We start from the raw sequence: 15,355 nt of genomic DNA on the forward strand, positions 1-15,355 counted from the left end.
AGAGCTAGTTCCAGGACAGGCTCCAAAGCCACAGAAAAACCCTGTCTCGAAAAAACCAAAAAAAAAAATAAATAAATAAATAAAATCTACCAAGAGTGGTGGCACATGAAAGACACAAGGGCAGGGGGACTGCCACAAGTTTGAGACCAGTGTGGTCTACACAGCAAGTGCCGAGCTAGCCAGGGCTACATAGCAGCACCCTGTCTCCAGCCTCCTCCCAAAAAAGAACACTCTGATTTAAGGTTGTAGAAATTGCTTGGTGGCTAAGAGCACTTGCTGTTCTTGTAGATGACCCAACATTGAAAGTCTACAATTGAAAGGCAGAGGCAGGCAGATATCTATGAGTTCAAGGCCAGCCTGATCTACAAAGTGAGTTCCAGGACAGGCTCCAAAGTTACGAGAAACACTGTCTTGAAAAACAAAAACAAAACAGAAAGAAAGATAGATAGATAGAAAGAAAGAAAAAAAGAAAGAAAGAAAGAAAGAAAGAAAGAAAGAAAGAAAGAAGAACGTGGAATGACAATGACATACAGCCAGGCTGTGGTGGTGCATATCTTTAATCCCAGTACTCGGGAGGTAGAAGCTAGCGGATCTCTGTGAGTTCAAGGCCAGCCTGGCCTACTGAGTGAGTTCCAGAACAATCAAGGTTACACAGAGAAACCCTGTCTCAGAAAAAAAAAAAAAACTGGTCTACTCTCTCTCCTTCCTAGCTGTGTTTGGTTGTTAAGCCTCTCCGAGCCTTAGCTTCATCCACAGTGCACGTGGATACAGGTTGGCACCCTGATCTGAAATGGATAGTTCTGTCTATTCAGTGATGCCCAATCTGTAGTCTATGCAAATATCCTAAAAATTAAAAAAAAATTCTGAAATGCTTCCTGTCTTAAGGGTTTAGTATAAGGGTAGGGCAGGTAAGAATTAATACCACTCCTTTCCTAGTGCAAGTCTATAATCATGTCCTAAAGATTAGGGCAAGTCGTAGGGGAGCCCTTCAAGAGCCTGTGCTCCAGGAATGGAGATGCTGCTTTGTACACAGCTCCTACAGGGAAAGTCGACAACCAGAGGTCCAGACACAGAGTCCATGCTTCAAATGCTTGTCCTGTGTCAGTAAGCATGTTCAAGAAGTCATCAAGTTCATTTTCAGGGTGGCTTTTTTATTTTATTTATTTGGGGGGAGGGTCTGAGACAGGGTTTCTCCATGTAACAGCTCTGGCTGTCCTGAAACTTGTTTTGTAGACCAGGCTGGCCTCGAACTCAGAGATTGCTTGCCTCTGCCTCCCGAGTGCTGGGATTACCCTCACCACCAGGCCTTTTTTTTTTTTTTTTTTTTTTTTTTTTGAGACAGGGTTTCTCTGTGGCTTTGGAGCCTGTCCTGGAACTAGCTCTGTAGACCAGGCTGGTCTCGAACTCACAGAGATCCACCTGCCTCTGCCTCCCGACTTTTAAAATAGATTCTTTTTTATTTGTGATTATGTGGGGTTTGGGGGGTAGGTGGGAACAGGGGAATGTGAACATGAATTCAGTACTCTCAGAGACCAGGAGAGAGCCATGGGACCCGCTGTTGTTGATGTTTCAGATACTTGTGAGCTGTCCCAAGTGGGGATTGGGAACAGAAGTGCTGAGCTGCCTCCCCAGCCACCTTTTACGATGGTAGCTCTACCTCGTTCATGCAAAGCACACCACCGAGCAATATCCACAAACCAAGAGACCGTTTTTTCTGCACTGGAGGAAGTTTGAAATATTCTACTTTCGACACATTTGTGTGCATGTTGTTGAGATAGGGTAGCTTTAAACTGGGGAATCCTCCTGTCTTGGTCTCATGAAAGCTAGGACTGGAGGTGTGCATCAAGCACATCCAGTTGGTCTCCCAATTCTAATAGTCCAGACGTCTGCGGTGGATGAACGAGGCCTGAGACTCCCAGTCAAACATATCCTTCTTTTTTTCTCCCAGCGCACCGTTCCTCCAACAGGTCATCCTGAAAGCCTGTGTGCTTCAAACCTGCCTCTTACAACATGAATTGTAAGTCCAAAGAGTCTCCTCCAGAGGCCACGAAACTGAGACAGTTGACCCAATGTTTCCGTGCAGATCCAGAAGGGCCACTAGATGGCGATCTGGAGCTGACCGCAAGATCAGCCTCCGTCCTCTTCCCTTAACTTCCCAGCACCGAGGTCCCTGTCCCGGAGGGACCGAGTGTCGGGGCTGGCCCGTTTCCCCTGGGGTTCCCCAGTTTCAGAGACAGCCAAGAACTAGGCGCAGCAAGAGCCGAGGGGCCCCGTGGGCCAGATCTGGGGCAAGCCTGCGAGGGTGCAGAGATCCGAGCCCCGCACTGCGCTGGCTTCGCCGTCCCGCCTCTCCGGTCCGCAGCAGAACCGGCGCTGGGTGACACCCGGCAACAAGCCCCCGGCGAGCCTTCCCCGTAAGGGGTGCGCCTGCGTCGCTCCGGATTGGCTACAAAAGTCCCGGAGTTAAACTTTCAGCCAATAAAAAAAGGGCATGAGGAGTGACGCACGGGAACGTCATGGGAATTCCCCCCCTCGGGGGGCCGAAAGGGGCTTTCCCGGCTGGAGCCCAGCGCTGTAGTGCAGCGGCTACCGGTCCAGGGCAGGGCTCGGAAAGAAGTCGGAACCAGAGCCGCCACCACGGTGAGTGGCCGGGTTCACCTGAGTGACCGAGGAATGGAGAGGGAGGGAGGGTCGGAGGGAGGGAGGGAGGGAGGAGGACTTTAGGGCACAGTCTGGGGCTGGACACCACCTCTGGAGAGCGCGCACTCCAGGACACCCTGGCACACATCGCCACGTACGCCTGCCCTCACGCTGGCCTGCGCACCCCGGGCTGGGTGTCAGCCCCGCACACACGCGCGTGGGCAGAAGTTCACTGGGCACCGACATCCAGACGTGCACCGCCGTCTGCCCACACTGACCAGGACTCACCTGTGCGGACGGATGCGCACTTGCACGTGCATGCTGCCACCGCCCGCACTCACCACGCACACCAGACATTAGGGCTGAAACGCCAAGTCCCGGTAATGGACACCCGCGTGCTACAAATGGTTGTGGGGCTGGGGTCTCAGGGGCTGGTGGCCCTGAGCAGGTGCAGCGGGAGAATCTGGGATGCCAAGATGTCCCGGAGTCGCTAGAGACCGTGGAGGGGGAAACTCCTTTCCCCACCCTGCGGCTCGTAGCGCTTCTCTGGGCAGAACCCCGGGGGCCCCAATGGAAGAGCCCCCGCCTACGGGCCATTCGGAAAAGAGGCCTCCGACGGCAGGAATGTCCCCACAAAAGCCCCCGGGTGAATCAGCCGTGTCCTCCACCCTGGCCGAAAATCCCAAGCTTGCTCCAGGCCGCGGAGTGGGGGCGAGGTGGACTAGGCCCCGGCTGAGCCCCGGGGGCTGCAAGCCGCTAGCTGCGGGGGGAACCAGGAACTGCCAGGGCCTCCCGCCCCTCCCGCCGCGGAGGCGGGGCCCCGGCGTCATTTCCAGGCCCGCCCCCTCCGGCTCCTCCTCCCCCTGGTATTTTCGGGACTTTCCTAAGCAGCACTAACTTTCTGCCCCTTCCCCGGCCCGGCCCCGCTCCGGATCTCGACCTCCACCGGATTTTATCCGCCACGCCCGGCCGGCCGGCCGGAGGAGATCAGACCCTCCCCCAAATCTGGGACCCCTCTCCTGCCCACTCCTATCCTGACCTCTCCTCCCTACCCCCTCCCGTGTCTCTCTTCACTTTAGGCGGGCGTCTGAAACTCTGGGAAGCCGAACAAGGGCCCGAAGCCGCCAGCCACAGTCGGGCCTAGCCCAGAGACATGGACAGTTGCTACGGCCCAGTGAGTCACGCTGCCTGGCCCTGAAGCCAACTTGTGCCCCTGTGTCTGCTTGTCTACCGAAGGCTCCCCCCCCCCCCGACACACACACTCCTCTGCTTCTGCATGTCTTCAGATTGTCTCAGTCTGTCTGTCTGTCCTGTCTGCAAACTTTGCTCAGAAAGGAGCTTCCTCATGGCTTGAGGAGGAGCCAGGAGGAGGAAGGCTCGGTTTCAGCCTCCACCTTCTCCGTCTGGAACAGGGTGTGGATGGCATCCCCGACTATGATGATTTTGAATTCAGCCCCTCCATTGTGGAGCCCAAGGATCCAGCCCCAGAGACAGGTCAGTGAGCCCTTAGCTTCAGGTGTCCCAGAACCTGGAAGAGAGTGAGCGTGTACCCTCTGCCAGGGGGTGGACTTGGGGAGCCTGGCTAAGTGAAGCCCCTCTCCTTCCAGCTGATGGCCCCTATCTGGTGATTGTGGAGCAGCCCAAACAGGTGAGTGAGCCAGAGGTGTGCGATGGCTTGGGCTTTGGGGACAAGTGGGGTAGCCGCCGCGATTGGATGGTTGGTTGCTGCTGGTCTGTTGGGCGGGAGGTGTCCAAGAGACACACTATTGGTCACGTGGTCAGTGATGGCCAGTGGTTGCCTTGTGTGTGTATGGGGGGGGGGGTCTCCTGACCTCATTGTCTCTGTCATGGAACCATCAGCGAGGCTTCAGATTTCGATATGGATGTGAAGGCCCCTCCCACGGAGGCCTCCCAGGTGCCTCCAGTGAAAAGGGCCGCAAGACCTATCCTACTGTCAAGGTGAGCTCAGATGATAATGGAGGGTAGGCTAGGGGACGGTGTGTCCAGGCCCACGACTGACAGTCCTTTGTCCTTCTCAGATCTGTAACTATGAGGGACCGGCCAAGATTGAAGTGGACCTGGTAACACACAGTGACCCACCTCGTGCGCACGCCCACAGCCTGGTGGGCAAGCAGTGCTCAGAGCTGGGGGTCTGTGCTGTGTCTGTAGGACCCAAGGACATGACTGCTCAGTAGGTGGTCCCGGTTCCTGGCCCCCTGGGGATGCTCCTTGCCTGACAGTCCTAGGTCCCAGCCCTCCTGTGTGGCTGTCATACAAAGGGGAGAGAACCCCGGAGGACAAAGCCAGGCTGAACCTGGCAGTAGGGATGCTGCCTCGGGAAAGAGCTCCAAGGACAAAGCCCTGACTCCTCCTTCTCCTCCCCAGATTTAATAATCTGGGGGTCCTGCATGTGACCAAGAAGAACATGATGGAGATCATGATCCAGAAACTTCAAAGGCAGAGGCTTCGCTCCAAGCCCCAGGGACTTACAGGTAAGGCGGTGACACAGGGCTGTCAGGGAGATGCTTCCAGAGGAGAGGGACAGAGTAGCCCAGGGCTCACACCCAGGCTGTCCACGCAGAGGCTGAGCGGCGGGAGCTAGAGCAGGAGGCCAAGGAACTGAAGAAAGTGATGGATCTGAGTATTGTCCGGCTGCGCTTCTCTGCTTTCCTTCGTGCTAGCGATGGCTCCTTCACTTTGCCCCTGAAGCCCGTTATCTCCCAGCCCATCCATGACAGCAGTGAGTATCCTCGAAGGTGCCCAGTGGGAGCGCCCAGAGGAGCGCCTGGGATACCTCCAGTCTATGAAGTTTGAGCCTGCCCCTGCCACGTGTGAGATGAGCGGTCTGAAGCAAGTCTGAGTGTTGGTGAATGAGAATATTGCGTTTCCTGAAGTGTCAAATGACCACAGAGACCCCAGATCCATCAGTGTGGCCCTAACCCATCTCCCATCCTACAGAGTCTCCAGGGGCCTCAAACCTGAAGATTTCCCGGATGGACAAAACAGCCGGTTCTGTGCGCGGTGGTGACGAAGTTTATTTGCTTTGTGATAAGGTGCAGAAAGGTGAGGCCGGAGACCTTGCTGGGAACTGAAAACGGGTGTTACAAGGCTGAGGGGTGGGGCGGCGGGGGCGGGGCAACTCCAGGATAAATGCACCGGCCTGCAGGTTCTCCCCAAGGCTCAGCTTCACTTTCCTCTATAGATGACATTGAGGTTCGGTTCTACGAGGATGACGAGAACGGATGGCAAGCCTTTGGGGACTTCTCTCCCACAGACGTTCATAAACAGGTACTGAAGGACTAGGGCCTGACCTGGAGGCCGAACTGGGCAAAGATCTCATTGACAGCTAAGCTCTCTCTCCCACCCTTCACCCCAGTATGCCATCGTGTTCCGAACACCGCCCTATCACAAGATGAAGATAGAGAGGCCTGTAACGGTGTTCCTGCAGCTAAAACGCAAACGTGGTGGGGACGTCTCCGACTCCAAACAGTTCACCTATTACCCTCTGGTGGAAGGTAGGGCCGGCCTTCAGGATTCCCAGGGGCTGCGGGGAGCAAGGTTGGCCTCCAGGCGCCCTAGAGGTGGCTGCTGTTTGTGGGACTTGAAGGCTACCCATGTATTGGATTTAACACCCCCTTTCTTGTTTCCCCTAGACAAGGAGGAAGTGCAGCGGAAGCGGAGGAAGGCCTTGCCCACCTTTTCCCAGCCCTTCGGGGGCGGATCTCACATGGGTGGGGGCTCTGGGGGCTCCGCTGGGGGTTATGGAGGCGCTGGAGGAGGTGAGCGGGTGCCAGTGGCCGGGAGAGGGGTGGAGGAGATACGGGGAAGTTGGAAGAGAAATCTGGGAAAGTCCTGGCTGGCGCCTCACAGCTTTGCCCATGCCCACAGGTGGTAGCCTCGGCTTTTTCCCCTCTTTGGCCTACAACCCCTACCAGTCCGGCGCGGCCCCAATGGGCGGCTACTTGGGTGGAGGGGGCGGAGCACAGATGGCCGGTTCTGGGCGGGGCGTGGATGCTGGGGAGGTGGCGGAAGAGCCGAAGGCGCCCCCTGAGGTCCCCCGGTGCGAATCGCAGGCCCTGGAGGCGCTGCAGCAAGGTACGACTTAGGGATACTGGCGGGGGGGGGCGGGGCGCAGGGCTGGGGACCTGGCCCGCACCCACGCGCCCTGTCGCTTCCAGCTCGCGAGTACAACGCGCGCCTGTTCGGTCTGGCGCTGCGCAGCGCCCGAGCGTTGCTGGACTACGGTGTCACCGCGGACGCGCGCGCTCTGCTGGCCGGACAGCGCCACCTGCTGACGGCCCAGGACGAGAACGGAGACACGTAAGCGGCCGGAGGGCCAGCGGCCTAGGGGTCTGTCTTCTAGTACCAAGTCTAGAGGTTGGGGCAGTAGAGGAAACTGCAAAGAGCCAAACCCTAGAGGCGGACAGGTCTGGCCTCAAGTCCTCTCTGTTTTCTAGTTGTGTTCATGAAATTTACTCTTCCCAGCCTTGAATTTTGTTAGCTGTGAAAGGGGCACAGTAGCAGGGTGACAAAGGATTAAGATGGTGACGTTAAGGGTTCACCAGGCCCCAGTGACAGAGACCACGGAGATGTGGATTTTGAGAACAGATGATGCTCTGGGTGGCTGGGTTTCCCAGACCAAAGTCTCACTCTCCCATCCCCAGGCCGCTGCACCTGGCCATTATCCACGGGCAGACTGGTGTCATTGAGCAGATAGCCCATGTCATCTACCATGCCCAGTACCTTGGGGTCATCAACCTCACTAACCACCTGCACCAGGTAAGGGGGAAGCCTCTAGTGAGGGGTGAGGGGTTGAAGGCAGGGAGCCCTACGCTGGAGTGAGCTCGGCTCACTCTGCCTTCCTCTCCAGACACCTCTGCACCTAGCAGTAATCACTGGGCAGACAAGGGTGGTGAGCTTCCTGCTGCAGGTGGGTGCAGACCCCACACTGCTGGACCGGCATGGAGACTCAGCTGTGCACCTGGCTCTCCGGGCAGGTGCTGAAGCCCCAGACCTGTTGCGGGCACTGTTACATAGTGGGACCCGCGCTGTGCCCCAAATATTGCACATGCCTGATTTCGCGGGTTAGTTTCCCATCTCCTCCAGTCCTGGGGACAAGGGTGTGGACCAAGAAGGGTGTGTGACTAGTAGACATGAGTAGGGGCCACCTTGGGGGTCACAGCTGCTGAGTGTGCTGTTCTCTAGGACTGTATCCAGTACACCTGGCAGTTCATGCCCGGAGCCCCGAGTGCCTGGACCTGCTAGTTGACAGTGGAGCCGAAGTGGAGGCAGCAGAGAGGCAAGGAGGCAGAACACCCCTGCATCTAGCCACAGAGATGGAGGAGCTGGGGTTGGTCACCCATCTAGTTACCAAGGTGGGAATGAAGACTGTGGAAGGGAGGGGAGGATTGTGGGAGGACCAGGAGTGGTGAAGAGGTTTGTGGGAAGGCTTGGCTACTTGGGCCATGCTGGTCACTCCTTGCCACCCCACAGCTCCATGCCAATGTGAACGCCCGGACATTTGCTGGAAACACACCCCTCCACCTGGCAGCTGGACTCGGATCCCCAACCCTCACTCGCCTTCTCCTAAAGGCTGGTGAGTGAGAACAGAGCAGGAAAGAGAAAGGGGACCCTCCCAGCCATTGTTCGGTCCTCTGTGTGGGGGCCTTCCACTGGTCTCTTGATGACTGGCTCCTCCTCCAGGTGCTGACATCCATGCAGAGAACGAGGAGCCTCTGTACCCTCCGTCCTCACCCCCTACCTCTGGGAGTGACTCTGATTCTGAGGAGCCTGAGAGGGACACCCAAAGGAACTTCCGGGGTCACACACCTCTTGACCTCACTTGCAGCATCAAGGTGAGGCCATCCTGGCAATAGAAATGCCAGGGGCACTGGGCACCTCCTGGGCCTGGGGGTGTGGACCAGATCATAGACTTAGGGAGAGGTGGCTTAAAGTCTGGGATGACAGGCGACACTGTCCCCCCCCCCCCCAGGTGAAGACTCTGCTGCTAAATGCTGCTCAGAACACCGTGGAGCCGCCCCTGGCCCCACCCAGCCCTGCAGGTGAGACTGGTGGGCGTCTCCAGTCTCAGGCGCCTCCTCCCAGAGGTGATCTCCCTCAGGACGTTGGCGAGGGCTCTCTCTACCCTGCTCTGCCATCCATGCCCCGTCCATGTCTGCCCTGTCTGTCTGGTTACCAGAGACAAAAGCTGTGTCCAAGTACATGTTCCTGCCCTCCTCTGGAGCTACCTCACAGATGTGCATTTGTCTCCGCAGGGCCAGGGCTGTCACTGGGAGATGCAACCCTACAGAACCTGGAACAGCTGCTAGACGGGCCGGAAGCCCAGGGCAGCTGGGCAGAACTGGCAGAGCGACTGGGGCTGCGAAGTCTGGTGGATACATACAGGAGGACCCCCTCGCCCAGTGGCAGCCTCCTGCGTAGTTACAAGGTGGGGTGGCCCGTACTTGCCCAGCGTCTTACCCATCTCAGAGTCTCCTCTCCCCCCCCCCCCCCCCGGGGCTTTCTACCCCACACCCTGGATATCACTCAGACCTCCTGTCTCCTCCTCCTCTTCAGCTGGCTGGCGGGGACTTGGTGGGTCTGCTGGAGGCCTTGAAGGACATGGGTCTGCACGAGGGAGTGAGACTGCTGAGCAGTCCTGAGACCCGAGACAAGCTGCCCAGCACAGGTGAAGTAGGACCAGCTTGGAGCGTGCATCTGGGCGGAGGGTGGGAGGCCCGAGGTTTGACTCCCTCCTGTTCCCCCAGCAGAGGCAAAAGAAGACAGTGCCTATGGGAGCCAGTCGGTGGAGCAGGAGGCAGAGAAGCTGTGTCCACCCCCAGAGCCACCAGGAGGCCTCTGCCACGGGCACCCCCAGCCCCAGGTGCACTGACTGCTGCCTGGCTAACTTCTTCCACCTGCACCCTCTGTACAGCATCCCTGCCTAGTCGAGATCTTATTTAACACCTCAAGCCCACAGCTCAGTGGGCCGAATAAAGGATTCCTATGGGAACGGGGAGGCCCTTTCCCAACTTGGCAACCCCAATGTGACGCCCATCCCTGTCCCTGAGTGAGAGGAGTCCCAGCCAGCAATTCAGAGCAGTTTTAATGAGGGTGGAGGCTATACAAAGGGCAGGGCCCACCAAAGGAGGGAAGCAGGCCATGCCACCCCAGCCTGTGGATGCCCTTCCTCTGTCTCTGTGGAGAGAGAGGCGAGCCCTTGGGGGGGAAGAGGGGGACCAGCTCAGCCCCAACTCCTGGCCTCTGTCTGAGCCAGGCCCCAGGATGAAGGGGTTACTGCTGGTGTCAGGGTGGGGCGGTCTCAGCAGAAAGCAGAAACTTTTATCAGGCCTCCTCCACAAAAAGAAAAGAAAACCCCCAATCAAAAATTAGGGGCACGGGCCCCTCCCACCCTACCCACCCTTCCTGTACGAAAAAGTGCAAACATTATCACAAAAAGGGGGTCTCTGAGAGGCCCTTTGCCCAGGCTCTGAGGCCCGGCTCAGCCCTGCCCTGCCCCGGACACCGCGTCCGGCGCGGTCGGGCCCTGGACCAGGAGGCCCTCGTGGGTGGCCCGAGGCTAGCTGAGCTCGGGCAGGGCCATGTCATCATGCAGGTGCCCAGTAGGCACTGCCCCCATTACTCCTGTTCCTGTTCAGGGCTTTGGCCTTGTACTGCCTGCCCCAGCCCGGGCTTCTGAGCCAGGACGCTGAGCCCGGGTCTGGCTGGTGGGGTTGGGCTGCAGGGAAGGACTGGAGTGAGGTGGAGGGCATCCATCCTCCGTGCTCCCAGCCTGGGTCAGCGCTGCTTCTATGGCATCCAGCTCCTCGCTGGCTGCCTTCATCTTGACTCGAAGCAGTGCTGCATAGGTGCTGTAGCGGGATTTCTGAGGCAGAGGCCAAGAAGCAGTGAAAGCCTGGCCTCCTCTTCTGCCCCACCCCCACCCCCTGCCAAGAGATGCTGGCTCTAAAAGACCTCTGTGAGAGGTTGATGGCCCTCCCGGGGCTCTTAGAACCTCTAATGACATTACAGGGCTGAAGGCACAGAATACATGTCACTTAACCCTAGTGGGTGTGGAATTTAGACTTGCTCCCCACAAGAGAAAATGAAGACTCGGAGATTAAGCAGTCTGCCAGTCACCTAGCTGGGCTCCGTGCCTGGATGCCATGCCCGTATCCCTAGCCTTGTCCCATGTGAGGGCGCCAAGACATCAGGCGGGGAGGCTCACCTCAAACTCCAGGTAGGCCTCCTTCTGCCGCTGCTCATCGGCCTCCTTGCCTCGGGCCTTCTTCCCCAGATGTGTGGCCCGGTGCTCACGCAGTTCGCTTGCCATGGCCTTCATCTTGGCCTCATGGGTCCTCACCTGTTCCTCCTAACAGCAGGGATGTCTGGTCAGGGTCACTGGTCTACAGACCCTCCGTGCAGATTGTAACAAGGGGCTCGATTTCCATCACCGCCACACCCCTCCTGTGACCCACCACATGCAGCCTGGAATACAGCCCAGTGCCCTGACCCTTCCCACCCCACTGCCAACAGGTGGACACCTGGGACAGGCGGGTGGCGGCACTGGGCAGCAGAGGACGGCTGAATTTCTTCTGGGAACTAACAGCGGCGGGGAAGGGGGGTGCAGAGAACATGGCAGCCACCACGTTGATGCGAGTGATCCAGGACTGCATTTGTTCCAGGCTCCTAGGAAAATAGCGTAGGGACCCCAGGTTCCTGTCCAGGAATGCCAGTCCCAACCTGGGATGTGGTCTTGTTGATTAATTTATTTATTCACTGAGATAGTCTCAAGTATCCCAGGCTAGGTCCCAACTGACAGTTGTCAAGAGTGACCTTGAACTTCTGAGCTTTTTGCCTCCACCTCCTAAGTGCTGGGATTATAGGTGAGCGGCACCAAGTCTGGCAGGTACAGGACTGGGGACAGCACCCAGAGCCTTCAGGTACACATCCACTCTACCAACTGAGCTATGTTCCTAGCCTGTGGAGTGTGGTCTTACAGGGAGAGAGAGGAATCCAGTGAGCAGGGCTTGGAATGGGTAAGAGGAGGACACTCACGGGGCCTGGAAGAGGAAGACCCGCCAGTCAGCTGTGCGCAGGTAGAAGACGTGCGGCCTCTTGCTGTAATCGCTGGCTCGGGTGGCTAGGGCATGGTGGATGCTGATGGCATTCTTCAGCTCTGCCTCAGAAAGAGCCTTCCCAGGCTGGTACTCCTCCTACGGGGGTGCCCATCTTGTCCTGCCCCAGTCCTGGCCTGGCCATCTCCAGCCACCTACTCCCCTCTGCCAAGCCAGCCCCGCCACCCCAACCCCGCACCTTCTGCAGGTAGAGGATCATGCCCTTGAGGATCCCGTGGAAGCTCTTCCAGCCCCGCTTGCCACGAGGTGCTAGGGAGGGAAGGCAGGTCAGGGTGGCCTGAGGAAGGCCACCTCCCATTCACCACCACCCCAGCCCCCTGCACAGCCACATACTCTTCCTGCAGTCAGGGTCTGCATGCACCTTGCGGACCAGGGCCCCGTGCTTGTAGACAGCAGCCCCAGGCTCAGGAGTCAGGTCCAGGAAAGGGCTGGAGCTGCTGCCACTGCCCCCGCTGACCCTCTTGATGACCTTGGGGTTAGGGTCGGCCAACTCTGACAGGGATCGTCTCAGCTCCTCCTCGTCTCTGCAGGTGTGATTGTTTCAGAGTACTGGTCACTCAGCCACACACACCTTCACCCTGCGCTGCTGCCCCGGAATGCTCCTCTGAGTAGGGCTTCCCCAGGCTGCAGGTCTGTGTCCTCCCTCAGAAGTCCTCCTCGGGGAAGGACCTTCCCATGGTCTGTTTCGGCACACACCCAGTCCTCATACTTCTCGGGGACAGACACGCTGCTCTGCCCTAACCACACCTAACACCAGGCTGCTCACGGCTGTTGGTTTCATGCTGCCAAAAGGAAGAGATGCCCCGGGTCTGGTGGCTCATGCCTGTAATTCCACCACCAGAGAGGCTGAGGTAGGACTGTCAAAAATCCAAGCCAGCCAGAGAAACTGTGAGACTGTCTCAGAATCCAAAGGGCAAAGGGGCCTCTTGGCGTCCCCTCAACAGCTCTGCTCGTAAAGCCGGTCAGAAAAGTCGAACCCTCCTGCTGCTGTGCTCAAGAATTTCGACTAGCCCCACTGCATCCTCCGTGGAACCCACACTGGTTTTCCTTCCAGGCTCTTTTCCAGACACCCCAGCCAGGCAGGGGCTTTGTTTCCCTGCTTCCGTGCCAACTTCAGCCTCAAGTCTCCTGAATACCAACTTCCCCCTTTATCTCCTACAGTGTACTGCTGACTTCAAGGCTTGACCCCTCAAAAGCCTTCCTTGATCCCCTCCTCCCCCCATGCACACTGATCCAGAGTCCTGTTCTCAGAGGGGTTTCCTCACAACCAGAAGCTCTTATTTAAGCTGAGCCGTGACTGGACCCTGCAGATAGCAGCAAGTCGGGTTTCCACAGATGTTTAGACAAGGGCTCTCTCTCAGCCTGGGGCCCCAAAGACTTAACTGGATCTTCTCCTTCAGACAGAACACTTCCAAGACAAAGGGGAAAACTTTATTTCTAGTTCTATGGCACTCCAAGGCAATGCTAGTGCTCCCAGAGCTGCTCTGCTTTCTCCTTGGGCTGCCAGGGCCTCCATCCACATTTCAGCACCACTCCCACTATGTCAACCCAGCTTGTCATAACAACAGAGCCAGACACAAGACAGACCCCAAGTCTAGGCAGGCATTTCCAAAGAAGGAAACGAGGTAGCCTTTCTGCTTCTTAGGGCCTCCCATCCCCAGTTCTCTGGTGTTCCAGGCTCTCCCTTCCTCGTGCCCCAACTCTTAACCCTAACCCTTACCAAAGGGCCCCAGTACTCACATGGCCCACTGCAATTTCTCATTCTTGATGGAGCTGTACAAGGCCTGGAGAGAAACACATCGAGGGGTGTGGATTAGTCCTGTGGGGAGGTGCATCACGGACCTCAGAACTCAGAGCCTTCCCTCCTAACTTGGGAGAGGAAAGGGAACTAAGAGGAAGGACATAGCGACCACAACCCGGTTCTGGAACACAGCACGGAGACCCAGGCCCATCTCCATCCTTGGAGCTGCCGAACTTGGGCAGGTTTCCACAGGGAGAACGTGACAGCCACACGTGGAGGCAACTGGCTAGTCAGCACAGGAAACCCTAGCCACAGCTGGTGCATAGTAACTGCCAGTTGCTATTATTATCTATGATTAAGGGGCTCTCCTGCTCAGAGCCCGGTAAGAGAAGCACAGCCCTAAATGGAATCTGAGACCAGCCAAAGAAATCCTCCTGCCCCCAACCATGTGTTCTGGTCTGGTTCCACAGCATAAACCCATATAGGGCACACGGGGAAACTGAGGCTCCATGATAGAGTATTCACCCTGTTTGGTTCCCAACTGCAGAGCAAGCGAGCGTCCCCCCAGCTCCAACAGCATCATCAAGCCAGACACCGAGGGGCTCAGTGCTCTACCCGCAGCCATGCCAGACTGCTGTGGTGCCAACCAAATGCTAAGTCAGGAGTCCCAGCTTCCAGTCACTCTCTACCTCCAACTGTGGGTTCTGAGCCAGTCTCTTCCCCTCTGGAGAGGTGGCCTGGGAACATCTGAGGGCCGTGCAGTGCCAGAAGAGAGAATAATGGCCTTCAGAAGTCGTATACAAGACCCTTGTACTTGGGGACGGTTCAGAATACACCAACGATTCCAACTGTGGGGGCGCTTCTGCCAGCCTGTCTGTGAGTGGGTGTGTCCCCAGCATGTGCGTGTTTTGCTGTGGGGCTGTGATGCTGCCTGAGCGTGAGTTGGGTGCTGTGGTGACGTCGGTACCTTCCTGATGCTGGGACACAGCACCCCCTCATTCTCCCAACACACCACAGGCTCCGACTCTCTCGCTGCCCACAGCCATGCCCAGCCACGGGCTATGCAGGCACTCCATGCCTGCGCATCCTGTCTGCAGGTAGGTGCACCCCAAAGCCTCCACCTCACACGACAAACCAGGCTAATCAACGCACAGCTCTCAACACACCTGGGCCAAACCCAGTAGGGCTCAGACCTTCTCACACCTCAACTATCCAGCCAGGAGGCTGGAGTAACCACCAAGACCCAACCCACAACCTTGTTTCCAGCCATCCAGTTCTTCATCCTGCCCTCCTCAGGACTACATAGGCCCACAACCACACCTTCCTCTGAAGGTCCTGAACCCCATCACAGAGTCCTATGTAGATCCCATCTAGAAAACCCTCCGCACCCAGAATTCTGTGGTTGGTGAAGAAGGTCCACCTTAGCCCACCCCCACACCCCATGCCCACTTCTAGCTGCCCAGGAATTCTATCCCCATTGGGTTCACCAAACACCTTCGTCCCCACCCATGCCCTCCTCGCCCTCAGCACCTCCCACAAGCCGCCCCCTCGCTCGCCGCCCGGCCTGGCGTGGGCCGCGGGCCCCACGCCCTCACCGCCTTTTTCTTCTTGCGGCTCTGCAGGCGGCTGACCACCAGGTCGGTGTAGAGCACGGGCTTGAGACTGCGCGAGCGCTGCGGCCAGCCGTAGCACAGGGTCTCCGCGCCGCGGTGGGTGCGCCCGTAGCGCACCGAGCAGAGCGAGCGCGAGCGCAGCCGCCCCGCGCTGCTGTGGATGCTGTTGACGCCAATCATGCTGGCCCGGCCGCCGCGCCGCGGCCCCCGGCCATGCCCCCGCC

General features: G+C 57.8%; 2 protein-coding genes across 6 annotated transcripts in view; one reads left to right on the forward strand and one right to left on the reverse strand.

Moving 5' to 3' along the window:
- Window positions 1-3,518: 3,518 nt before the first annotated feature.
- Nfkb2 (nuclear factor kappa B subunit 2) lies at window positions 3,519-9,677 on the forward strand. Of its 2 annotated transcripts, none has more exons than XM_005352399.3 (22): window positions 3,519-3,814; window positions 4,053-4,134; window positions 4,248-4,288; window positions 4,501-4,599; window positions 4,680-4,831; window positions 5,026-5,132; window positions 5,222-5,380; window positions 5,599-5,703; window positions 5,843-5,928; window positions 6,017-6,155; window positions 6,294-6,419; window positions 6,529-6,735; window positions 6,819-6,960; window positions 7,305-7,419; window positions 7,511-7,724; window positions 7,846-8,015; window positions 8,134-8,236; window positions 8,344-8,495; window positions 8,633-8,702; window positions 8,916-9,088; window positions 9,217-9,328; window positions 9,408-9,677. In XM_005352399.3, exons 1-22 carry the CDS (start codon window positions 3,794-3,796, stop codon window positions 9,530-9,532), a joined length of 2,700 nt encoding a protein of 899 aa, XP_005352456.1. In that variant the 5' UTR covers window positions 3,519-3,793; the 3' UTR covers window positions 9,533-9,677. The 2 variants fall into 2 exon arrangements, with proteins under 2 accessions (XP_005352456.1, XP_005352458.1); XM_005352401.3 differs by having other exon boundaries at window positions 9,411-9,677.
- A 49-nt stretch (window positions 9,678-9,726) lies between these two features.
- The window catches only part of Psd (pleckstrin and Sec7 domain containing), a 14,673-nt gene continuing 9,044 nt past the window's right edge, over window positions 9,727-15,355 (reverse strand). For 3 of the 4 annotated variants that reach the window (XM_026781508.1, XM_013348154.2, XM_005352404.3), the window contains exons 12-18: window positions 13,518-13,561; window positions 12,111-12,301; window positions 11,956-12,026; window positions 11,698-11,855; window positions 11,184-11,328; window positions 10,868-11,011; window positions 9,727-10,525 (exon numbers count right to left, since the gene is read on the reverse strand). In XM_026781508.1, coding sequence (XP_026637309.1) covers window positions 10,295-10,525; window positions 10,868-11,011; window positions 11,184-11,328; window positions 11,698-11,855; window positions 11,956-12,026; window positions 12,111-12,301; window positions 13,518-13,561 — 984 coding nt within the window. In that variant the 3' untranslated portion in view covers window positions 9,727-10,294. The remainder of the gene's footprint in view (window positions 10,526-10,867; window positions 11,012-11,183; window positions 11,329-11,697; window positions 11,856-11,955; window positions 12,027-12,110; window positions 12,302-13,517; window positions 13,562-15,355) is intronic. The other variant, XM_026781509.1, reaches the window with a different exon arrangement.

The sequence above is a fragment of the Microtus ochrogaster genome, chromosome 8 (genome assembly GCF_000317375.1).
Source record: "Microtus ochrogaster isolate Prairie Vole_2 chromosome 8, MicOch1.0, whole genome shotgun sequence".
NCBI lineage: Eukaryota > Metazoa > Chordata > Mammalia > Rodentia > Cricetidae > Microtus > Microtus ochrogaster.